At 58.5% G+C, this 25,650-nt stretch overlaps 1 protein-coding gene across 10 annotated transcripts in view; it reads left to right on the top strand.

The window, feature by feature from the left end:
• Positions 1-25,650, top strand: part of MAPK8IP3 (mitogen-activated protein kinase 8 interacting protein 3) — a 47,430-nt gene that overhangs the window by 10,198 nt on the left and 11,582 nt on the right. For 3 of the 10 annotated variants that reach the window (XM_032425644.1, XM_032425647.1, XM_032425640.1), the window contains exons 2-10: positions 3,506-3,626; positions 5,162-5,232; positions 5,504-5,595; positions 11,960-12,104; positions 15,718-15,964; positions 16,840-16,942; positions 17,140-17,258; positions 24,767-24,778; positions 25,611-25,628. In XM_032425644.1, coding sequence (XP_032281535.1) covers positions 3,506-3,626; positions 5,162-5,232; positions 5,504-5,595; positions 11,960-12,104; positions 15,718-15,964; positions 16,840-16,942; positions 17,140-17,258; positions 24,767-24,778; positions 25,611-25,628 — 928 coding nt within the window. The remainder of the gene's footprint in view (positions 1-3,505; positions 3,627-5,161; positions 5,233-5,503; positions 5,596-11,959; positions 12,105-15,717; positions 15,965-16,839; positions 16,943-17,139; positions 17,259-24,766; positions 24,779-25,610; positions 25,629-25,650) is intronic. The other 7 variants (XM_032425646.1, XM_032425642.1, XM_032425649.1 and 4 more) reach the window with 6 other exon arrangements.

Here is a 25,650-nt window from a genome sequence, read left to right as displayed (position 1 = left end):
CAGAGGGGATTTCAGATAGAGGAGATTTGTATTTTTGTGTAATCCAGTACCACGTAGACCCACTTGACCTGAATGCTCATGGTCCAATTTTTATTCTTAGTTCCAGTCCTATTTTGTTACAGTCAGATTCTCCTTTAGAAATTTTTTGGAAGACTTTCTTTATAGACTTGACTTAGTCTCCACCCTACCCTGTCCCCCACCACTGAAAAGTCTCGATTCCTTAAATCCAAAGTAAATGATGTGGAAATAAAAATATTCTGTCTTTTTGAACCCCTCTATTGGATTTTTGTGACTCTCGCTAACCCAGGTAGGACAGCGCCCTGCTCCCTCGTGGCCGTCCCCTGTGCCACCTGCTCTCTTCACTCCTGAGCTAACCGCCAGCCGGGGTGCCCCTGCTGTCCCCCTCACTTGCCGAGATGACGTCTTCCCCAGTCCAGCCCTGAGCACTCCCTCCTAAGAAACAAAGATTCCGTATTTGTTTAGTCTTGGCCAGACACTGTTCCTTCACATTATTTATTCCCTATAGTATTTGATGATTTCCTTGCATATCCCATTTTGGTTAAATGGCTGGCTTGTGTTTTTTGTTAACCAAAATTACTTGAATGACATTGAAATAATTTCTTCAAGAGGGGAAGAAAAAGGAGGATTTCTTGGAAGGTGTAGAATGCCACGTTGTGTTTGTAATGTTTTCACAGACTCAGAGGCCTTGAGGGGCCCCCCAATCACTTCTGTCCAGTAGGATGCCCACGTCTGGGGGACCAGGGACAGAGGCTCCGGGCCGCACTCACTGTGGTGCAGAAGCAGTGGCCTCACCTTGCTCAGGCGCCTCTGGGAGCCGCGCAGGGAGGGCGAGGGTCCGAGGCCGGGGTCCTCGAGTCTGCTCATGGTCACTTGTGTGTTTCTTGGGGCTCTCTGTTCACCTGGGGAGCAGCTCCCATGGGAGCACCCATGCTCCTTTGCGCAGGGGTGCCGAGAGGATGGAAGGGCACCAGTTACGAAGTACTGAGCTTCCCCGCCCAGTGGGGCCATCCCTTTGGCACCCTCTTTCCACGTGGCCTGAGAACCACAGACGTCCTGTTGACCGCTGTGGGATCTGTCTCCCTGCCACCTGCTGTGGCCTTGAGGATGCCTGTGTACACAGCTTCACTTAGCTGCTTTCTCTCTTGGTTAATGTCTCCGTATTTCCTGATGCTGAAAGCCTTGAAATATCAAGGTCAGAGGATTTCTGCCTGTGACCTGGTTTGTGGCTAGCTTCATCAGGAATCTGTAGGCATGGTTTTAGGGCATGACAAAGCGTTTCAGCACTGTCACTCAGGTTGGATTCTAATGATCACCTATCAAGATAGATTTAAGAAAGTCTCTCTTGACCTTCATAAGATTCTGGAAGCGGGCTTTCTGACAACGTCTATAGTTTGGAAATCTCTCAGCTGACTTCCACCTCTCAAGTGCAGGTGATGAGTGAGGAAACATAGAGGGGACATGTCCCTGAAATGACTCCTTTTCTTTGTGTGACACCACAGGGGTGCAGCCCGCAGGTCAGGACCCCATCCTGAGGCCCAGAGAGCCGGTGCTTTTGGACAGGCAAACTGCTTATGCAAAAATAAACATATCAAGTGACTCCGGATGGTTCTCAAGTTAATCTAGAAGGATAAGCAAGTGGGAATAACCAAGAAAATGTTGAAAAGGGGACTTGAAAGGATGATTACGTGTCTGATATTAAGGGATAATGGAACAGTCCACGTTCAGAGAAAGCTCTGACCTGGCTCACAAATAAACCGAAATCTGTATTAGGATTGAGCACGTGAGAAAGGTGGCTTCGGAGCGACGAGGGAAGGAGATATGATGAAGTACGCTTGTGTAGTGCACACACACCCGCGTCCTGGGGAAGCACCTGCCACATGGAAGATGGGGTCCTCAGAGATCACGAGGAGCAGCAGGTCCACGGCAGGCAGGGCGTCGGACAAGGACGTAGTGAGCTGTTTGGGACCGATACATATCGTGGTCACCAGGGGACTGACGACTCAGGACGGTTACGGCGGGCCAAGTCCCACCCATCAGGCTGGCAGCCCCGCTGTCCAGCTCTGGTCCCTAGGCGTCCAGGCCCTGGGAGAGGCTCCTGCCCCAGCCTGTGCGGAGTGAGCTGGGCGGCCCCTCTGAGGGGTCGTAGCTGCTCGCGGGCCCAGGACCACGGTCTCCCATCACGGGAAGCCATTGGGCATTTCCACAGGCCGGGACCCCAGTGATGTTTTAGAGCAGCTTGGAAGCCCAACAGCAGGTAATTGATGGAGTAAGCTCTGCTCTGCACACACATGCCTACCGACACTGGAAGTGGGAGAGTATGTCTCTTGATGTGGGAAGACGCTCCAGGTTACGCGGCTGAAGATAGCGGTTCCCAGAATTCTCTGTACAAGAGATAGCGCTTCGGCCCTGTAAGCTCGCATGCACACGTGCACACACACACGTGTGCACACACACATGTGTGCACACCGCATGCACATCTGGAAGGACATCGCCTCATGTTAACCGACTCTGGGTGGTACAATTACGGTTTTTTAAAAATATTCTTCTCGTAATACTCCTGCCTGATGTTCCCACAGAAGCACAATGTTGCACGTCCTCTGGTTAGTTTTTTTAAGTAACAGGAACTAACATTACCCAAATGAAAACATACCCGTATCAGCCAGTTAATAACCTTTGTTTCTTCTTCAGACACTGCTTGTGTCCAGGTGAGTCAAACTGTGTGCTGGCGGTTTGTGCACAGCTGAGCCGCCCGTGTGCGCTTTCCTGGCCGCGGGGCGGTGGTGCTTTACTTGGCTGGAGCTGTGAGGCTGCCAGGCAGGCTCCCCACGCGCCCTTCCCGGCCCCTGCCCGCCCCGCCCTCTCTAGCTCCACACACCACAAAACTGAGGTGTCAACAGCTCCCCCGCAGAGCTGTTGTTTTCGCTTGGTTTGATGATAGTTTTGCTCAGACACTTTCCGTGTTGTAAGCGAAAGATTCCAAAGACCGAGCCCCGTTGGTTATTCCAGTAGCGATGGCTTCCTGAACCGAGCATAACTGAACACAGATTAGGAGCAAAGTAGACTTGACCTGATGTAGGTGTTTAGTGTGGGGAAGAGTCATGTTACTCTGCTGGAAAAGGACCAGCGGCATGATTTGTGGGGCCTGCTGTGGAAATGGAAATTCGGGGTCCCTTGTTCCAGAATTATTAAGACTTTCAAGATGATGACAGATCATTAAAGGAAGCATGAGTGTTTCTATGTTGGGGCCCCGCGAGACTCTCTGGAGAGCTAACTAGAAGGTTCTAGAGGTATTAACTCCCGGGAAACTTGTCTGGCCCCGCTCCTGGATGGTGCGTGTCAGGGTTTGCCCACAGAGGGTGGCAGGCGGTGTGATGCCAGGAGCCCATGACTCTCGGTCCTGGAAGCCCGTGACCCTTCTGTGAGCCCTGCTGTCACCTGGCACCCCACATTCACCACGCCTGCCCTTTTTTCCTCCCGTGCACAGAAATTCATCGAATTTGAAGATGCCTTGGAACAAGAGAAGAAAGAGCTACAAATCCAGGTGGAACACTATGAGTTTCAGACTCGCCAGCTGGAATTGAAGGCCAAAAACTATGCAGATCAGAGTAAGTAGCTGGGGGGTGGGAGGGTGGGGTGGGAATCGCGTTTGAATGTGTGTGTTGTTGTAAGACTGGGCCCAGCTGGGAAGGATGTGGAGAGCCTTTGATAGAGAAAAGCCAGCGGCTGCCTTCTTTTGCTGTGATTCCCTCAACCACTTGTTTATGCTTTCACACTGCTCCGTGTCTCCATAATCAGCCTCAAATCCTGTGCGGAAATCGATAAATAAATAAGGCCCCTTTGATGACAAAGCATTTTTGCTGAATATGCGGCCTGGGCCGGACCTCGCCAGCCCTTTCGATGAAAGCTCCCCATTGCAGTGCCGGCTCCTGTCTGTCCGCCACCAAGGAGACGCTGCTCTTGGGCGGTCAGAGAGCTTGCTGGGGGAGCCCGCTGTGGTGGCCAGCAGGGAGGCCAGGAGGGAGGCCAGAAGGGGTCCTCTCCAGGGCCTTCCGCACACACGGGCAGCCCCTCCCAAGGCTGGAGCAGAGGCTGGGGGGTCAGACTCTCCGTCCCTGGGGTAGGGGCAGCCAGCTACACGAGCCTCATGAGCCTCTGACCCCCAGTTCCTGCAGATGCCCTTGCTGCTTCTCAGAGTGTGGTCCCCAGAGAGCTGCATAGAGATGCCTACTCTGAGGCTCCTGCTGTGGGGTGGGGGACGTGGCCTCTACGGACACCGCGGAACAGGAGAGCCTGTGGTGGTGGAGATGTGGACTGGTGTCGCCTGTTAGATCTGTTTAAAACCACCCCCGGGAAGCAGGGAAGGTGGGAGGCGAGGGAGCAGGGCGGCTCACACATGGAAGGACCACACCAGTGGGTGCCAGGCCCGCGACGGTCATGTGCCTCGCCTCACTCTGTGCGTCAGCTTCTCCACTTGCTGGGGCCACAGGGACACAGTTGAAGTTTGAGCAAAGGGCCACAGATGCTCGCCCTGGTGGCGGGACGCAGGGGGCAAGATGCCCGGCAGGCCTGTTGATGAGTCAGGTGGCTCACCTGCATGTGGCAGGCGGAGCACATGCAGGGCCAGAGGGGGCCCTCCTGGGCATCAGCCCTGCCGGCCCGGAGGTGCCATGGCTGCAGCTTGGTCTTTCCAGCCCTTGGTGTGCATCAGGGATACTTGCTGGTTCAGTTCCCACGGCAGGTACTCTTGAGCTTTCTCCTATGTCATAGAGGTTACTCACATAGGAACTCTGCCCCTTTCTACGAGCCCCTTGCTCGCATCTTGTCTCCGCCTGACCGCGGCGAGCTCCCTGCATCTCAGGCTGCCCAGGCACAGATAGCAGCCCTGGGTGGGTTGCAGTCATCCTGGCTGTCTTAGTGGTGGAGCTGAACACCCTCCAGGCACGCAGCACACACACCACATGCCACCCAGACCGGCCAGGATCTGCCTTCTTGTGCCTCTGGGGTCTCTGCGGGCCAAACCCGTCTGGTCTGCACCAGGCATCAGTTTGTCCCGGAACCTTCTGCCCACACGCATGAGGGCAAGCAAGGAGGTGTAGAGAGGCAGACCGTGTTGCTGACAGGCCGTGGCTATGTCTTCCAGTTTCCCGGTTGGAGGAGCGAGAGTCAGAGATGAAGAAGGAGTACAACGCTCTGCACCAGCGACACACAGAGGTAGGTACCTGGCCATGACCCACACACAGGAACGTGGCCGCAGCCTGGCAGCTGCGCGTGCCTGCTGGCCTTGGCTGGCATTTCTGGCCTTTTCTTTCTGGTTTCTACTGCCCCAGCCAGAAAGCTGTCGGCTGTGCGCTGGTCAGACTCCACTCCACGAACGTGGCTTCATTGCTGGCAGAGCACTGCCGGCCTGGACAGCACCACGGGCTGGAGGGAGAGATGCCTGGGTCAGCACGGATGACTCACACAGCAGTTTTGTCCTTTGCAGATGATCCAGACCTATGTGGAGCATATCGAGAGGTCCAAGATGCAGCAAGTCGGGGGAAACAGCCAAACCGAGGGCAGCCTGCCGGGGAGGAGGTGAGGTGGGAAGCTGGAGGCCGTGGCCTCTAGTGGCCCCTTGTCCCCAGGGTGCTCCGGGGCTCCGGGGCAGAGGGCAGCCTTTGGAGAGCTGCGTCCACCCGTGACTCAGGGAGGGGTCTGGTCAGAGCGTGTGGCTGGGGCAGGAGTGTGCACATGGGCTGGGCACCAGAGTGGGGCTGTGGGACGTGGGCCTCCTGCCAGCCGTGTACAGTCACAAAGGCCCAGGAAATGGGGCGGCCAGTCCTGTTCACTCAGATCCTGTGTTTGTGGATTCACCTACTCACTAAAGTTTGTGGCCTCGACATCAACCCTCGTGGGGCTTCCGCGGTCGTGTGCAGATGGCATAGTGTGTGCAGGACGCAGGCACTCTGGGGCCATTTGGTGAGGTTGGAAGCCCAGCTCTGGCCCCTGTCTGTGGAGCAGCCTTGGGCAGCTCACCAAACACTTGCACACCTCGCTTTCTCCTTTGCAAAATGAAGCAGGTATCCCCCCCGGAGGATTCGGGAATCAAGGTTCAGATTTCTGTGAGACGTGGATCTGTGTGTGGGGGCAGTGGCTCCACATCCATTGATCCAGGGCTGTTGGTGACTCTGTGGGCCTTGACCACCTGGAGTCACGAGAGCTGACCGCGTTGGGCGGGGGGCGGGGAGGCCGGGCAGCCGGCGACCCCCACGGGGAGCACATTCTCATTGTGGCAGGGCAGCACCAGCAGACGCTGGGGCCCTCGCTTGTCTGAGTCCAGGAGCTCCGCTGCTTTTATCTGCGGGGAGGGGGGCTAACCTGCACCCTCGGTCAGGATAAGACTGGACCACAGTCTCCAAGGGCACAGACTGTCAGCAAGCCTCCCCAGGGTGTTGCCAGCTTGTGGGAGTTGGCCTGTGGGAGACCGAGGTCGTTGACCTGGTCCTGGGGTTGGCGGGAAGGGTACCGACATCCCGAGTCTCTAGTAGGTGGGAGGAGGGGCTGGAGGTTGGGATCCCAGGTCCCACAGACGGAGCTCAGCTCTTGGTCCCTTTCCAGCCGTGGCCCCTCGTTCCTGCAGGCTGATGCCTGAAGCCCTGGTCACACCCCACCGCCCGCAGAAGCTTTCTCCGGCCTGCCTCTTTGGCGGGTACGCTACGAACAGGTGGGCTCAGGCCCTTCCACTGTGCGTGTCGCTCTCTGGGCCCAGTGGGCAAAGCCGTTGTACCCCTGTGCTCAAGGCGTCGACTTGAAAACAGAAACACGGAACACGTGTGAAGGCCGGGTGGCACCTGGGAAGGGTGGTGGGGACGGCCACACGTTTCTAGATGGTCCCAGGCTTTTAGCGGACGCGTCCCTGCTGTGTGCTCAGGCCCTAGAGAAAGGACCACAGGCTGCTGGTGGCGACCCCGCACCAGGTGGGGAGTACGGACCAAACATCTTAAAGGACAGAACTCTGCAGGTGTCGATCCTGAGTCATGACTGTCTGAAGGGGGAAGTAACAGCCTCCCAGCTCCCGGCTCCCAGCTCCCGGCTCGGGAGAGTTTCCCTTGAGCGCACTGCCACGTCCTCACGCCCAGCACACAGAAGCTACCAGGAGGATTTCTGAGTAACTGCACTTGAATGCTGGCCTGGGGGGGCAGGGACTCCGTGTTGTTTTCTGTGGAGGGTTAGGCAGGGCCCTCTGAGCGGGGGCTGCAGCGGCTGGGCAGCTTGGGCATCCCTGATGAGTGCTGGGCTTGTGGCCAGTTTCTGAGGGCTGCAGCATTCTGGAACCTTCAGGCTGGTTCCCTGCCAGTTGCCTTTAAGGCAGGAGCACCTCGAAGGTCACGAAGGAGAGAGTCCAGCGAGAAGGGCCCAGTTTTCCCAGAAGCCAGGGGAGGTGGGCTCTCTGAACTCGGGACTTGGAGGCCCTGAGTGTTCAGGGTCCTAAGTCAGCGTGGCTAGTGCCCCAGGCTCCGGGGATGCCACAGAAACAGGTGTCCCCAGAACCTCAGGATGACGTGGGCTCAGCCCAAAGCACAGGTTGCCCAGGCGCCAAAGCCAGACCCTGAGCGTCCCAGGCATTATTAGGGGCTGTCACCGGGGGCCAGGTCAGGCCTTGGTTTCTTCCTGGACGTGGAAGAGGTCTGTGACTGCAGGCTGGGGTTGCTTTCCGTGGATGCTTCCTCGGGCGCCGGAGGCAAGACCTGGTCTGGGAGCCTGCTGTCACCATGGGTCTTGTGGCTCCGTGGCCCTGAGCCAGTCTGGACCGAGCCTGGCACCAGGCCCCTCAGTGCTCCCTGTGCTCAGAGTTGGGTTCCGGCCTATCGTGGCCATCACCCTTCTGATGTCGGGACTCACACTCGAGAGGGGCTGGCTCACAGGGTCCCGTCTGGGTCCCCTCTGAGGCTGCACGGCAGCTCTTGGAGGCCGTGTGGGCTCTCCTCCTCCCTCAGGGAACAGGTCTGTTCTGCCTGCTGCCTGGCTGTGCCCATTTGTCACTCCTGGGTGTTTCAGGGCCTTCAGTGCCTCTGGGGGTGGCTGTCCTGGTAGGGGCTTTCTCCACACCCAGCCGAGCCCACAGGAGCCCCTTCATTTGCAAAATGGACCCAACGGCTGCCCAGGAGAGGGAGGGGCTCTGGGCCAGATTTCCGCGGAGAGCACCTCAAGGTTGGAGTGCGTATGATCAGCATGGTGTCCAGGCCCTTGGCACTCTGTGACGAGACCTTCCTGAGCCAGAGCACCACTGTGTGCGAGAGATTCCTGACTGCAGGAAGAAAGCACCTGTTCTGTCAGCTGAGACCCTCCGTGGACATGGCCCACCTCCGCCATGTCCCCTTGGCCACGAGGAGGAGAGTGGTCCTGTGGGGGTGACGGCCGGGGCAGCACTTGTTTGGGAGGCAGAGGAGTGGTGCTGTGGGTCTGGGCTGCCCCATCACCCTGCCAGCCCGCCCTCCGTGTTTACCTTGCTCACCGGCCTGCGGAACCGGCCGCCGTCTGGGACTCAGGCTCGTGCCTCCCCTGCAGCCGCTTCCCTGTGGCCCAGACGTTCTGAGGGCGCTTTATGCATGTCTGGCTGCCCCAGGACCTGTTTCTGGGTGAGCAGACAGCAGCCTCCACCCAACATTTCCAGGGAACGTTGGCCTTTGTCACCAGCGCTGCTGCGTCTGTGGCCCCGCCATCCTGGCCTGCTTCAGTGGGCTGTCCCCTCTCCCACCACAGCTCTTTGGGGAGAAATAAGTATGTCTGCCCAGCTTCCTAGTTCAGTCTCCCCGGCTCCTGCCGACAGGGCCTCATCCTCAGCACTAGGAGCTGCTGATCACCGCCAAATCCAGACAGGCGTTTCCCTTCACTCCTGGCCTGGTTTTCTCAATGTGTGTGTCTTTAGAAACTGGTTAGTGTGTGTGGGCCCACAAACGTGAGCGTGTGTGTGCCTGGCTGCGCACGTGTGCTGGGGTTCTGGGAGAGGACCCTTGCCCCGTACTGAGTGTGCATGCAAAGCCGCGGGCTGGCTGCTCAGCGCAGAGCTCACGTGTCTGAGTGCCCTCTGTCTGTCGCGTGCACATGTCTGCATGTCTCCACGTGTGTTTGTGTGGCGCGGAGCCCACCGCCGCGCACACTTGCCCTCCACGTGAGCGCATGTGACCTGTGCCCTCTAATGCTGTCTTCTCGTCTCGCCCCCTGTGCTGTTGCCACTATGTGCCGTCCCCGTGTCTGTCACTGCCCCACAGCCCTCGCCAGTCGTGGAGGAAAAGGTAAAGTCTGGGCCAGCATTCATGCTGCTGTGCAGGGGCACTCGGGATGCTCTGGGGTTCGGGAGAGTCGGTCCTGTTGGTGGTCCTTAATTATAGGCCCAGGGCTCGTCCTCGACCCGCTCGACAGATTTCTCTGCAGTGATATTACGGATCACAGACTCTGGGTGTGGCGCTTAGAGGCCAGGCAACAGACGCAGAGGGCTGGACTCAGGTCCCCAAGACAGCCTCAGAATAGGTAGCGGCGCAGGGGCCCCCGCCCAGCAAACATCCGTGGTTGCAGATGGGCCCTCGGGCCTGAAGCCTTGGGTTGGCGCTGCAGGGAGGCGGTGGGCACGGGTGGAGACCCCGCACTCTGGCGTCAGACGGACCTGGGCTCGCAGTCGGCTCAGTCACTCCGAGTACTGGCCCAGAACCGGCGTGTGGCTGTGACCCTTGCAGGCAGCCTGACCTCTGCAGGTGGCGTGACTCCTTCGGGCTGTAGCTTCTGGACGAGCATGGCATCTCCCAAAGGAGCAGCGGGATGTGACAAGGGGACACTGTGGCCGAGCTCTGGATGGGCAGTGCCCCACACGTGCCCCCAAGGCTTATGGAGCAGGCCACGCGTGGCTCTGTGAGGAGCAGAGAGAGAAGATGAGGCTTGATTCCTGGGGATGATGCCCATTGTAGGAGAGCAGCCTGGCTGTCTCTGGACGCAGTGTGTGTGCATGCACACAGCTCTGGAAGCGGGTGACAGGCATGCGTCCCCCCCGCTATCCTTTGAGGCAGGACGCTCACACTCTGCCCCTTGCCTGGGGCCAAGGGCCCCGCTGTGCATTTCTCCCGCAGTGGAGCTGGGCCCCAGGAGAGGGGTTCCCGCACCGGCACTGGGAGCCTAACGAGGAAGAGTGAGCGAAGGACGTGCCCGGGAGCCTCGGGGGAGCAGATGCTGTGGCTCTGGAGGCCAGCCCCTCCTCCAGGGATGTGCTGACCACGTGGCCACTGGTGCCTTCCCAGACACCCGGAACCAGGCAGGCTGCGGTGGAGGGCAGTCTGAGGGGGCAGAGCCTCGGGGCCTGCTGAGGTTTTGATGCACCTGCAGACGCAGAGCTCCCTAACTTGGTGCCTTTCTTAGGGTCTGAGCGTCTTTAACTGTCAGGTGACCAGCTGAGATGTGCCTGAGAACGCATCCTCTGTTGGGGACAAGGGCTGAGTGAGGCGCCTGCGATTGTCCACAGGAAACCAGCTTCCTGGGTGGCCTAGGCCCTGACGTGCAGAGGTGCCAGCGGCTCCAGCCCCTCGGGAGCACGGTGCTCTTCTGGTGCTGTCCCTGGTGCTGTCCCTGCCACAGACCAGCTCCCGGGACAGCACAGCCCGGTCCCGGCTCTGCGGGAGGCAGCATCTTGCTGAACAGGACGCACCAGCCAGCCTCGGACCAGACAAAGCAGGACTCTGGCTCAGCCTCTGTGTTCTCCTCCTGCTTCATCCCAGCCCTGGCCGGCCCCCAGAACCACACGGGGGCCCCAGCCAGAGAGCCCCCACCTCCCAGGGTCATACTTCATGAAGCTGCCTGCCCGGCTGTAGGAAGTTCTCGTGGACCGTGGCTGCTCCACTCTTCCAAGCACCGCAAGGAAGCTGCCCACCTTCCCTCTCCAGAGCAGTCCAGCCTCCAGACCTGGCTGTCTGGGAATCCTGAGGAAACGTCCGCCACTCCTCGCACCGCAGTCCCTGGGGGTCGAGCTCTGTGTGCGGGGCTCTGATGCTTGGGCACAGCAGCTCTGAGCAGCGCGGGCTGTCGGGTGGACGACCGTCTCTGGGTGTGCTGCGTCCGCCCCGGGGCAGCGCAGGGAGCTGGCCGGGCTGCGTACCACCTGGCCCCCAATCAGAAGCCCCCGACGGGGCGTCTCCTCAGGGACTGAGCCTAGCAGGCAGCTTCGGGCTCCATCCTGACTCCAGGTGACCTGCATTCCCCGTCTCCTGGCGCACCTTTGAAAGAGCTCCCCTCTGGGGTCCGTGTTCCCTGACGACCGGGAAGAACCGCATGGAGCAGGAGAAAGGGGCCCCCGTGGGCTGTAAAGGACACGACACCAGCAGCAGGATGGGGCCCCTCTTTACTCTGCATGTCCAGGCGGACGTTTTACCCTGAGGAGAGCTCACGAAGGAACAGTAAAGGAGTCGGGTGGGGGACAGGGAGCAAAGAACAGAGCTGAAGGGTTGATTCCTTCTGCCTGGCCCCAGGAGGCAGGCCTGGGCTCCATGTAGGAAAGACCGTCATGGTAAATGTGGCCACTCAGGAGCACTCTGTGCCGGCCTCGATGCCGAGGGGCCTGCTGCTGGCACTGCCGTGGGATTTCTTAGCCCACAGAGCAGCTCTCTGTAAAGTCAAACTAACCAAAAACGACGAGTCACAGTGGACCAAAGGGGAAGGGTCCCTTAGGCCCGCAGAGCAGCTGAGGTACCCCTGAACACGGGAACAGGTTTGGGGACACAGGAGCCGTAGCTCAGGGCACAGGCAGCCCCTGTGCAGGCTGGCTGCCCCGGAGCTCACGCCCCGCCCTGCACACCAGGCCCTCATCCAGAGCAGCTCGGTCTGCAGGGCAGGCCCCTGTGCGTCCAGAAAGCCTCCAGTTCTTGAGCTGTGAGCCCCGTCTAACGTCCGCTTCCTCCCTCTCTCCCTCACATTTCAGCAGGAAGGAGCGCCCCACCTCTCTGAATGTCTTCCCCCTGGCCGACGGCATGGTACGTGCACAGATGGGGGGCAAGCTCGTGCCTGCGGGGGACCACTGGCACCTGAGTGACCTCGGCCAGCTGCAGTTCACCTCCAGCTACCAGGTTTTGTAGCCGTGCTGTGGAGTGAGGGTCCCTCCCTGTCACCCATGCTCATTCAGGAAGCGTCTTTGTGTACAACCCTTTGCAGCTTCCCCTGCACCCGGGGTAGTGGGGCTGCGCGCAGAGGTGTGCCAGCACCCGAGGAAAGCACCAGCCCGGGAGGCGCGGGCCTCACACGGGGCCTCGGGGCCTCTGCAGCCAGGGCGTACCCGTCTGTTCGGGCTGAGCTGAGCCTTTGTTCTGGGGCACAAGCATGTCTGTCCCCCAGACCCGCCCCAGAGGACCAGCCCCGAGGCCACCCTCGGCGCCATCCCAGAGCGTCTTGCGTTGTGGTGTCTGAGGTTTGCACGCCCACTGGAGACAGTAGGGTGAGGGACCAGTATCTCCCTTCTAGCCTGCTGCTACCTTCTTATCCGTGCTATCGACTGCTGGGTCTCTGAGTTTGGGGGGGTGGCTGTCCTGGGTGTGCGCAGCTAACTGGGGAGTGCAGTGCACCCCTCAGCGGGGGCCCCCCGACAAAACCAGGGGCAGGGACTTTCCCTGGCCCGCCACTCGATCATGGCCCCTGGTCACTTGCGGCCAGTGTTGGTCTGGGAGCTCAGCCCTGCCTTCGCCAGACAGGCTGTGGCTGCATCGCCAGGTAAGGATGCTGTCCTTGGGGCTGGAGGAGGTGACCCCAGGCCTGGGGCACTTCCCGCAGAGCCCGTGGGAGGTCGCCTGCGGAAGGCAAAGCACCTGGGCCTCCAGGCCTGGCCAGGCCGGCAGATGTGGGGCCTGGACTTCTCCTGAAGCTTCTTCTTGCTGCAGCTTGTGGCTGACTATCCCTCTGTCCCTGGGTGTCCAGCCTGTCTGCAGGAGGTGGCTGCAAGCTGCCCACTCTGTCAGAAAGTGACCCCACTCGCTTCAGCTTTTGTTCCAGACAGTGAGCATGTCTCTGCGACCTCTGACCCCGCCCCCATTATGGGCCGCCCTGCCTGTGTGCAGGGCCGGCAGGAGGCTGGGGCTCCTCCACACACTTGCCGGGAGAAGCCGCAGGGGCCCCCCCGAGGCCGGGCGCTCAGAGCCCTGCCTCCCGCCTGTGGCCGAGCCAGCTTTCTTCCCGTGTCTCTTCTTTCTCCTGCCTCGTCGTCCAAAGTAGTCTTGCTTTTCATCCCACTGTTTTATGTTTCAGTTTGTAGGTGTGTTTGATTTGATTTTTTTAATTATGTTTAAGTTCTTTTTATTTCATGCTCTAGGTTTTAAGGTCTTTCTAATTTCTTAATTTTTTTTTGTTGTTTTTTGTTTTGTTTTTTGTTTTTATGTGCTGTATTTTCAGTGTTTTAACCAAACAGTTGTGGCTACTCATGGTGAGGAATGACCGCTAAGAGTTTGGGTACTTTGCATTTGGAGGTCACTGCCACACGTTGGTGTTTAGGAGGTTGAGAGGTTTGCCGCTAGGTAAGTGGTGGCCAGGGGAGTGTCCCGCGGGTAGGTGGCGGCCTGTAGGGTCAGAGAGAGCCAGGGACTGGGGGAGGCCTGGCCGTGCCGCACGGTTCCCCTCGGTGACTTCTGGGGTCAAGGAGGCCCACTGCGATCCTGCAGACCCGAGTTTGCCAAGCACGGACAGGCCGGGAACCGGGAACCGTGGCCTTGAGGAAGGTGGTCCAGAAAACGTATGGTTCTGAGAGGCGTGGACTCACATACTGGGCTTCCCCCAGCCCTCGCCAGACTTCCCTGTGCCTCTGGTCTCCTGCGGCCATCTCTCCTTGAGGGCTGGCAACAGAGGCATCCCCTTGCCTGTGGGATGCCTGGGAGCCTTCGCCGTGTGGGGCGGACAGACCACCTCATCACAGAGGCTCTCAGGAAGGGATTTTTCCTTCTCAAATTGGCCTTAGGCTGTAGATACCAAGTAGAAGAGGCTTGTACCGGGGTGCTTCTAGGGGGACAGGCACAGGCTATTACGCTGGGCATACCACCTCGGCACAACAACGATCTGGGCTGGTTCTCAGCTCTGGGGGCCGTCCGGGGACTTGCAGGACAGTAAGCAGACATTCCCCGCCTATACCCACTGGACGCCAGGAGCGCCCACCCGTCCCCAGTCGTGACAGCCACAAATGTCCCCGACATCGCCAAGCATCCCCTTGGGGACACGGCGGGCCTGGTTGTGGAATAGTGAGAGTCCTGGCAGAGAAGTGTGAGGGGACCGTTAGATGAAGCCAGACATGGCCATCCCAGGCCCTGGCCTGACGCTGACCACATGGGTCAGGAAGTGGCAGGTGTCAGGATTCCCAGCCAGCTTGCTCTTCACGAGAGCCTGGTCAGCCTTTCCCAGGTGAAGGCGGATGTAGGTTGGTCCCAGTGTGCATCCAGCTTTACGGAGAGGGCCAAACACCCCCTGCCATCAGCTCCTCCCCTGCGAGAAAGAGCTCCCGGAAGCATCCCTTCCGTGGAAACCACGTGACCCAGTGCTGTGGGCCCCTGGGGTGTGCACCAGGAGCTGCAGCCCCTCCTGAGGCCGTGCCCCTTCTCCACACCCCAAGAGGGTAGCAGGGTGTGCGGGGGGCTGCTGCCCACTGAGGACTGAATCGGGGTGAGTCAGGTCGTGAGTGTTAGTAGATGAGTGGGCCACTTCACGGATACTGTCCAATGGTTTCATGAGGAAGGACTGTGGGAGAAGAGTGGCTTTGTTTCCCGTGCCGTACTTACTCACGTAGAGTGTATTCTCTCCAGGGAGATTCTGGTTTTGGGGGTTTTTTTTGTTTTTTTTAAAGACTTTTTTTTTTTTTTAAGTAATTTCCACACCCAACACGGGGCTCGAACTCACTACCCCGAGATCAGGAGTTGCATGCTCCACCGTCGGAGCCAGCCAGGCACCCCTCCAGGGAGATGTTTAAGGTCAACAGTTGATTGCAGTTTTTAATAATCTGGTCTCTCTCGGAATGTTTTGAGGATGACCCATTCTCTGGAAGTGGGACTCCAGTTTGATTGCATATACATAGCTACGTAGGGCAGACCTTGAGGTCCACTTGAGCCGTGGGGGTTAAGAATTACACATCCCCTGGTGTCTCCGTGTTTGGGAGGTCGGCGCCCCTTCCCAGGCCCAGATTGGCCCCAGGACAGGAAGCAGGAGACCTCAGCAGCCGGCCGCAGCCCAGACGGCTTGATCAGAAGGCATGCTCGGCCTCCTCCCTGGTCCCCATTTAGAGCCCTCTGCCCAGCCCCGGGCCGCCACTTGTTTCTGACCACCCCCTGGCTGCAAAGGGTTGCTTGCCATGTTCGTGTAGCTTCATGTCCATCACACGCGGCATCGGCGGGCTGCCCGGAGCTCGCAAGCTAACAGCCCCAAGCAAAGCCCTTTAGATAATAAAGTGTCAGCGGCCTCCGGAAACCCAGGGGCAGCGGCTGGGTGAACCCAGGGACTAGGCCAGAGGAGTGGGCCGGACAGGAGAGCAGGGGTCCCCAGTCCCCTCCAGTCCTGGCTCAGGGTGCTGTTTTATCGTGGCCAGAGAAGTCGAGCGAGGGGGCCTCACGGAGGTGGCCGAGGCCCCGCTCACCCTGCACGGTGTGCGTCACCGGGAGCCTCGGGGGCGTGCCGACCCACATGGCGAGCTTCGCCCTTCCCTGTGTTTGGCCCTAGTGTCCGCAGGATGAGATGTCCGAGTCAGGCCAGTCTTCGGCGGCTGCCACACCCAGCACCACGGGCACCAAGTCCAACACGCCCACGTCCTCCGTGCCTTCGGCCGCCGTCACGCCGCTCAATGAGAGCCTGCAGCCGCTGGGGGACTACAGCGCCGGCACAAAGAGCAGCAAGCGGGCGCGGGAGAAGCGCAACAGCCGCAACATGGAGGTCCAGGTCACGCAGGAGATGCGGAACGTCAGCATAGGTGCCGCGCCGGCCCGCGGGCTCCCGGGGCTGTGGCGGGGAGGCCGAGCGACCCACTCATCCCCTGCTGGTCCAGCCCCTGCTGCCCCGCCCCTCCCCTGCTGGCCTCACCCCCCCACGCTGGCCCCTCCCCTGCTGGTCCCGCCCCTCCCTGCTGGCTCCGCCCCCTCCTGCCCCTGCTGGTCTCCCCCCCACCCCCGCTTTCCCCCATCCCGCACCGCTGCCCCCGTGAGGTTTCCCTTCCAAATAGGGATCTTGGTTCTGGCAGATGTATCAGTCGGCTCATGCCGCACTAAGAAACATCGCAGACCGGGTGTTTTAAGCCACAGACACTTGCTTTCTCACAGTCCTGGCGACCAGGAGTGAGCAATCCGGGTGTCGGGGTGTCGGGACTGGCTGGTTCTCTCGAGGCCTCGCTCCTGGGTGTGCAGACAGCCGCCTCTCCGTGTGTCCTCAGCCCTTTCTCTTACAAGGACACAGTTGGATGGGGTCAGGGCCTGCCCGTGTGGCCTTATTTTACCCGCACCTCTTTAAAGGCCCCATCTCCAAATGCAAGTCACACGCTGGGGCCCCAGGGACTACGACTTCAACATGTAGATTTGAGGGACACACTTGGCCTCTGGCAGTGCACCCCAGTCATCCCGCAGACACACTCAGTACAGGAAGGATGGAGGAGAAGCAGGATATCTGGTCTGTTCATCGGAAATCATGAAAAAGAGCCGTGGTTCTGGGGGATGGGCCCCTGCTGGCCACCAGCCAGGGAGGAGCCCTTTCCTGATGGTCCCTGGCTGGTGGTGGTCTAGTGTGGGGTCTCCAGACATGGGGCCGAAGGGTGGGCATCCCCCCTCACCCTGGGGTTCCTGTGTGTCCTCCCAGGCATGGGCAGCAGTGATGAGTGGTCTGATGTTCAAGACATTATCGATTCTACACCAGAGCTGGACATGAGTCGGGAACCCCGCCTTGATCGCACGGGCAACAGGTACTCACTGAGGCTGGGGTCCCAACGGGCTCCGTGTTCACTGTGGGTGTTGGTGCCTTCGGCAGAGGTGTCCCCTGTAGTGTTGCACAAGCAGCGTTGGCATTGAGCGGCCCCGTGGGCGGTGTTGGAGGGTCCCCACCTGCAGCCTGTGAATGCTGCCCCCTCACCCTGAGCTCCCCGGCTGCATGTCCTCACAGCCCGACCCAGGGGATCGTGAACAAGGCTTTTGGCATCAACACTGACTCCCTGTACCACGAGCTGTCGACTGCGGGGTCAGAGGTCATCGGGGATGTGGATGAAGGAGCTGACCTGCTAGGTAAACTCAAGGCACCCCCGGGACCCCAGGGCCTCGGGCTTGCTTTTGTTGGTTTTGTTGTAATGAAAGTAAAGTCTCTGTCAGTTGCAAGCCAGGAACTTCTTTTTACAGTTTCATTGAGATGTAGTTCACATATCATAAAACGTATCCACATAGAGTATAAAGTTCAGCAGGTTTTAGGGTGCTCACAGAGCTGTGTTACTTTCTAATTTTAGAACCTTCTATCCCTCTGAAAATAAAACCATGCCCTTGAGCACTCAGTCTAGGCAGTGCATTTTCTAGCAATTCTGCTCCTCAAGGAAAATACCTGGACAGGGTCACTGCCCGTCTGCGAGCCCGCGGTCACTCCCAGAAGTCCCTGCACCTGGGTCGGAAACGGGTGCAGAGACAGTCCCTTGTGTGGGCTCACTCTGGGTCCTTCCTGTCCTGGGACAGGCATCAGGCATGCTGGGCGTCTGCTGGCAGGGCTCCGAGGCCAGGCTATGGCCCTCAGCACTGCAGGCGGGAAATGGGATGCTCTGGACTGCATTCAAACCGCCCCCCCCCCACCCGCCCTGTGACCTTTTGTCCGAAGCCAGGCTGCAGGACAGGAGCTCCGAGACCTTGGAGCTGCACTCAGTCCCCTCCTCCCGGCGAGGTAGGCTCCGGGGCCAAAGGTGGCTGTGTTGCCAGGGGATCAGTGGTTCCGTTTCGCCCTCTCCCCACGCCACGTCCACAGAGGTGGCTCACGGGGAGGGGTGCTCCCCATTTCTCATGGCTCAGGCGGGGGAGCAGAAGCTGGAGCCAGGGCTGATGCCTCAGTGAGGGGAGGTGCCTGCAGGCGCTGTGGCCCGTGTGTGGCTGCTGCACATGGCCACCTGCTGCCCGAGGAGGCGGAGCTGCCTCGCATCCAAGAGTTTTTACTGCCAGCCTTCCTGCTGTTGTTCCTCTCCTCTGATTAACACTGGTGACCTTTTGCCGTCACGGACATGAGGGCATTTGCGGGGCATGTCTGCGTTGTGCTCGGCAGCTCCGTATGGACAGCACCATCTTGGATGGCTGAGCTGGGCTTCCAGTGGTAGACGTGGCCAGGCCTGAGCCTGCCAGGGAGGGTACCAACAGGCGTTTTCCATCAGGCATACTCTCACTTTCTTTGCTTTGGGGCCATTGTCAGGTCGATTGCCTTACTTGGGGTGTGGGGACCTCCCAGGAGCCCGGTTCCCCGTGGCAACAGCGCCAGCAACATCTTGTGCCTGAAATGGAACTTTTTTCAGCCAGTTTTTAAACTGTGGCAAAATACACATAATATGAAATTTACCTTCTCGCTGACGTTTGAGTGTGCGGCTCAGTGTGATAAAGGACGTTGGCCCTCGTTGGTAAGACCAGGAGCATGAACAGGAGGCCTGCCTTCGGCAGTGTGTGTTTCTTTTCGTTGTTTTTTTTTTTTTTTAAAGATTTTATTTTTATTTTTTTACAGAGAGACAGTGAGAGAGGGAACACAAGCAGGGGGAGTGGGAGAGGGAGAAGCAGGCCTCCCGCTGAGCAGGGAGCCTGATGCAGGGCTCGATCCCAGGACCCTGGGATCATGACCTGAGCTGAAGGCAGATGCTTAATGACTGAGCCACCCAGGCGCCCAGGCAGTGTGTGTTTCTAATGGGATTTTTCTCCTAAGTTTTGTAAAAACATATATTTAAAAATAAACAGAAACTTAGCATTCAGAAAAAATTTACTTAGGGGAAATATTGTGACATCCTCCCACTCTCCTTTATGGGGTTCAGATAATCCTATGTATCTTTTAATTTTTATTTTTGGAAAAGCAATACATGTTTCTAGTAATATTCAAATAATATCAGAAACTGCCAAGAAGAGAGTAAAAACCACATGATCCCCCGCCCATGCCGTGATGAGTGTTTTACTATGTTGGTGCACCTTCCTGGGCACCACAGCACACACATGTATGTGGGGTGTGGGTGTCAGGTCACATCTGTCTTCGTCTTTGTGGGCAATGTCACCATTTCCCTGACCCACTGATATTCCTCCACACATTTCCTTTCACGGTACTGTAAATTCCTCCACTCTCTTGGTCCTGAGTTTTGCTGTCTGGACTTCTTTAGGACAGATTTCTAGGGTGGGAGCCTCCAGGTAAAGGTGTGGGCTCCCGAGAGCGGCCGCACACTGCTTTCCCAGATGGGGCTGCGTTAGGGCTCTGCTTGAGATTGCGCTCACAGCTGCAGGAGCCCAGCCTGGCTGGCCTGCAGGCACTGGACCCGCCGGGCTGGGAGGGGCATGGGAAGGAACGTGCCTCAGGAGGATTCACGCACCGGGACGAGGCTGTAGTGGGTAGCCGTGCATGCTCTGTGTGTCCACGAAGGAGCACCTTTCTGCCGGGGCCCACCTTGGAGGCTGTGCGGGTCAGAGGACACCGCCCAGCAGGCCACCACGCACTCCTGAGCATTTGAGGGTTTGATAAGAGATTACAGCCTTCTCCTTAGGAAAACACATAGGCACCCAGCAGCTTGCATTTCCATGCCGGGGTCTGCAGGCCCAGCCTCACACCAGCCTCCAGCTGCTTATGTTCCTGGCCATAAGCAGCTGGAGGCATCCCGAGATATGTTCACGGGCGGGAAATGGAATGTAGGGGAGGGGGCAGAGCCGGAGTCTACCGGACCTCGTACCGTGGCCAGTCTCGTCTCAAGATTCCACCCTCAACATGGTCACAGGAAGAGTCTCGCCGGCGTTGGACGTGCTCGGCCGCCTTTCATCCGGGGTTCCACTGCTGTCCCCATGTTATGGAGGAAGAAACAAAGTCAGGGAGGGCGGGATGAAGCAGCAGGGTCAGGACTGAACCCAGGTCCGACCTAGAGCAGGAGCCCCGACTGACCACCTGCTCCACCTTCCGTCACAGCTCTTGGGATGGAATATGCCATTCAGTTCACCTGCTCCAAGTGCACGGTCCTGTGTCTTTGAGCACTTTGAGCAAATTCAGAGTCCAGCGGTCATCATCACGTTAGAACATTTCAGCCACAGAGGAAACCTGTGGACAGTCCCACCCCTCCTCCCGCCCCAGCCCCTGGCAGCCACTCCTCTGCTTCTGTCCTGCACAGTGGCCTCCTCTGGGCCATACCAGTGGTCTTCCTCCATGTGGCCTCTCCTTCAGCATGACGCCTTTGAGGTTCATGCATGTTGTGGGAGGTGTCAGAGTCGCGTTCCTTCTTACAGCTGAGTTCTGCTGCGTTGCACGGGTAGGCCACACCTCATCCATCCATTCGTCCACAGATGGCCACGTGGGTCATTTCCACTCTTGGCCATAGTGGCCGATGCTTCTGCTACGCTCTGGTCCCTCACATGGTTCTACAGGATTGCCAGAGCTGACCAGCCTCCTTGCTGCCCGGTGACTCGGGGTAGCCTGCCTGTCGGCCCATCCCATTGGCCGCAGTCTCCCACCTCGCCCAGCGGCTCCAGGCCGTGGGGCTGTCCTCTCCCTGCCATCTTCAGGGCTGCAGGGTGCGTCTGGTGTTGCTCCAGATGCTACTTTCATAGAGAACCTGCATCAACGGTGATGGGAGGAAAGAGTGGCGAACCAGCAGCGCACGTCAGTAAGCTTGACCTGCAGGCCACGTTGACCGAATCGGGAATGGGGTCATGACTCCCAGGCAGATGTAGGACGGCTCCTGGAGTGGAAGTGATGTCTGCTAAATGTCCTGGGGGCACTTCCCTAGAACACAGAGCGCCTGACACGACCTTCTCACGGGAAGACCTAACCCATGCATCTGCTAGGTCTTTGTTCCGAGAAAGTGGAAATCGGAATCCTTCTGTCATAGGGTGACAGGGCATGAGTCACTGTGCTCAGCATGTCCACTGGAATACCCTGCATGGGCACTGCTTCGTTCTGGCTGGAATGAGCCCCATTCTTGGGAGTGAAGGAGCCTCCCAGAGCCTCAGGCCGGCAGCCCCGAGGAGTTTAGAAGGGATCAAGCGCTGTGGCACTCTGCTGATGGGGCGCTGACGGAGGAGCCCCCCCTTCATCTGGCAAGGCGGAGGAAGGAGATGGGCTCAGCTGCAGGCCCCGGCCCATCCCTGTTGTCTGGCTCAGCCGGGGTAAGCCTCAGGATGGGAGTCCTGGTCCCCCACCCCCACACCTGTGGAAAAGCTGTGCACCTGACCCTATGTTCCCAGTGGGGCTGCTACACGGAGAAGCCTGGGGCTGGCGGGGGGCTCTGGTAGTCTCCGTTCTACAGCTATTTTTGCCATGGAAAGGTGCTGTGGTTTCGGATCGGCTGAGGGCGGCAGTCTTCAGCGCTCCACGTGCCTGCATCAGCTGTTCCCCGTGCCTCTCCGCACTTGGACTGTGAATTCATTTAGCAAGAAGGAAGGAAGGAAAAAGACCCTGGAGAGGCAGGTCTCCTTATGTTTCACTGAACTCCTGCCACCGCTTGCCAGACACACCATTATTTGAGAAATCTCCAAGAAAGCAAGGCCTTGCCTCCAGTCGAAAGAGGACAAGCCATCGAGCGTGAGGCCACGGCTGGTCCCAGAGGCGCCTCGCTGCACCCCTGACAGTGGGCCTCTCGGAGCTGGCCTAACTGGGGAGTAAGGGAATTCATCCTTGGTGACCACTCAGTGCGAGCTGGAGTCTAGTGGGCAGCTCCGGCGAGCCCATGCTAGGGCGATTGTGTGCCCCCTTTACAAATGAGGGAACTGAAGAGAAGCCGGGCGACTGGACTTAGAATCTGAACGGCTGCACAGGCCGGCGGGCCGTGCATTCTCTGCTGCGCTGCCCTCACGTCACAGGTCCTGCCCACGTGGCAGCCAGACCTAGAACGTGTGTAGAAATAACCTTGAGAAAGAGACAAACCTATGTGAACAAAATTAGGAAACACGACTGAAGAGCAGAGACCTCAAAAACCGAGACCTGCAGGCTGAGCTCCATGAGCCTTCCCGTGATTCGCAGAGCAGTGTGTGGTTCCAATGTAAATTCACTTTATGAATGGATTCTGAGGATCATCCAGGAGAATAGACGTGAGAGTAGCCCAGAAATATCTGAGAAAGAACAAGGCTGCAGGGTTGCCCGATGTTCCGGCATGAAAGCGTTTACAAAGGTGTGACCAGCAAAGGCCGAGCCGGGGCGGTGACAAGATTGTGGCCCCATGAGTTCCGGGTGAGAGCCGGAGCCGCGTGGGGACTCGGGTAGGACAGACGCAGCACTTCAAGCCACGGGAAATATGGTGGATTCATGGAGTGTCCCCCTGGTGGGAAATGAAGTCTGGTCCCCACCTCCGCCGTACACAAGACTTGTAGTTGGATTGAAGATCTGAACGTAGAAATGCAAGGACGCAGAGCTGGAAGAGTGGCGGAGATCATATTCGTGATCTGGGCCTCCCTGCTGGGCCATGGCCATAGAGGAAAATACTGACAGGTGTGAGGCATGCAACTTCAGGAAGATACATTGTTTCCGACCCAGGTGGTCTGCAGCGTTTACAGAAGTGGAGTACAATAGAACGTGGGCGGAGGGTAAAATAGATTCACGGAAGATACCAACAAACATACCAAAGGACGCTCAACTTCAAGAACAAACCAGAACTGGGGCGCCTGGCTGGCTCAGTTGGTTAAGCAACTGCCTTCGGCTCAGGTCATGATCCTGGAGTCCCAGGATCGAGTCCCGCATCGGGCTCCCTGCTCAGCAGGGGGTCTGCTTCTCCCTCTGCCCTCTTCCCTCTCGTGCTCTCTGTCTCTCATTCTTTCTCTCTCAAATAAATAAATAAAATCTTAAAAAAAAAAAAAAAAAGAACAAACCAGAACTGAAAAGGGAACGCGGAGATAACTCCTCAAAAGATCCACAAAAACGAAGCAGGTGCTGCTGCGCCCCTCCCCGGCCAGCAGGTGGCAGTGCAGCCGGCAATGTGGGGCAGCGGCTGGCCCACCGGGCCAGAGGGGGCAGGGTCAGGCAGGGCCTGCCTGTGTGGGAAAGCACCGAGCGCCCGGTAAGTGATGGGACGGGGCGCTGCAGGAGGTGAGCTCCGATCTCCGGTGCAGAGCATCCCGGGACACGGGTGGGGGGCGAAGCACCTCACGCAGGAGGATGGCTAGCATGGTCATGATTTTGTTCTATAAATGCTGGTGTTTATCCAGAAGGAGTTCCGAGAAGACAGCTGTTGACAGTGGCTGCCCTGGGAAGGAGCGAGGACAGAGGGCGCCGGTTTCTTATTTAAATTCCGACAGCAAACTATATACTTTGGCGTTTAAGTCAAGTGACTTCATACTGTCGCTTCTGCGGGAAGTGACCACATAGAACGGTAGTGTTGCAGCCCATCTCCTGCTGGGTAGCGGAGAGGAGTTTGGACCCCAGTGAGGAAGGCACTGCCAGCCCCACATGCCCGCCGCCCCCGCTGCCCCCGCTGCCCGCCCTCCTACTCCGTCCCTGCCAGCTGGCCTTCACTCCCTTTTGTCTTTGCCCAGCCTTCGCCTGAGGCCGCATCCTTCCCAGAAGACCCAAGCTGGCTGGGGCCTATAAGGCCCAGCTCACGCACTCTGGGGAGGGCGTCTTGAGCCTGGACGCCCTGGACACCCTACCCCACCCACGCACGCACACGCACACACCCCACCCCCATGCACATGCACACATCCCATGCTTGCAATGCACGCACACACATCTCACACACCTGCACACACACGTACCCCATGCACGCACATGCATGCTCACACATGTGCCCCCACACATGTACCCCACTCACATGCATGCACACACCTCACCCCACGCATGTACATACACATGTGCCCCACGCATGCAATGCACACACATATCCCACACATGCACATGCACGCACACACGTATCTCACACACACACATGCCACACACCCCACACACATACTCCATGCACATAGATGTACCCCATGCATGCGCACGTACCCCACACATGCATATGCACGCACGCACATACTCTATGCACGCACATGTACACACACACACATAACCCACACATGCATGCACATATGTACTTCACACACACACGAGCACACACAGACCCCTCACATGCATATGCACAGCCCCCACCCCCACGCATGCAATGCACGCACACACATACCCTATGCACGCACACATGCACATGCACATGCACACACACGTACCTCATGCATGTACACCTCACGCACTCACACACATACACGTGCACGTGTATGCACACACACATACCCCACACATGCACATGCACACACACCACACCCATGTGCACTCTCACCTTCCTGGGTGTCAGCTGCAGAGGCTTTGCCCTCCTGAGGGCTGAGCAGGTGTGGGGCCCGGCACTCTGGGTCTCTGTCTTCCTATAGGGTTGCCGTCCCCAGTGGGATTTGTCACCCACAGGCCCGGTGACATCTGCTTGTATTCCTTCATGCCTTTCAATGCAGAGATGGCTGCTTGATGTTGCTTTTTTTTTTTTAATAAGAATCTCTTTATTTTGTTGGTTCCAGTCACCCACTGACCTTTGTCACTTCCTTTCCCCCGTCTCTCTGTGCTTCACTGGACACGGCCCCAGGGGAGTTCTCAGGTGCGTATCTCTGCCGTCTGTCTGCGCCTTTGCGCCCCTCCCCCCACGGCGGCATCCAGCTGGACTGGGCAGCATCCTTGGGACACTCCCTGCTGCTGTCCAGTCACTGCTGGCTGTGCAGCCCGTCCCCTCCTGGTCCCTTTCCAGGCCACTAAAGGCACACGTGCTTTTGCTCACCAGCCTCCTGCCGCTCGGAAGCTTATTTTTGGCTTGCTCTACTAGCCCACTGACAATGGCCTCAACTCTATCCTTCCAGAGGCCGACAGTCCCCCAGGGCCATTTCTTACGGTTCTCCGGAACCATCAGAAGCATAGGACAGTTTGACTGGATGGGACTGCAGGCCCAGTTGTGTGGCATCTCCCCTCTGTCGGGTGCACCCCAGAAGTCAGGAGTCCTCTTCCCACGTGGCAGAGGACTCTGCTCCTGCTTTCTTCCTGTGTTCCCATCAGGAGGGCCTGAGCCCCCAGCCCACCCACGTGCACCCACCCGGTGTGCTCAGAGGCACGCCAGGTCCCCTCATTTTGCAGAGACTTGCCCCCTAACCCCCATCCCTCCTGGCCCAGGAGTTGGGTGCATTGCTTGGCCCTCCACCTCACTGCCCAGGTGCTCTTGACCTGGTGGTCTCCTGTGCAGCCCCCAGGATACACTTTCCAGACGGAGGAGCCTGCCCCTCCCGTCCCTCTCCAGTGTGCACCCCGAACCCAGAGACAAGTAGCCCTAGCAGACCGCCCCCCTGCTGCTCACACAGGCTTAATGCGCTTGTTTTTTCTCCCTTCCCTCTCCCTGCCGCCCTGGTCACCCGGCTCCCGTGGGACTGGGACGGCTCTCCTAGTGCGCCATGATTTCTTTGGTAAGGCCAAGGCCCCGTTTCA

This window comes from Phoca vitulina, unplaced genomic scaffold (assembly GCF_004348235.1).
Source record: "Phoca vitulina isolate PV1807 unplaced genomic scaffold, GSC_HSeal_1.0 scaffold33, whole genome shotgun sequence".
Lineage (NCBI taxonomy): Eukaryota > Metazoa > Chordata > Mammalia > Carnivora > Phocidae > Phoca > Phoca vitulina.
This window is presented reverse-complemented; position numbering and strand designations above follow the sequence as displayed.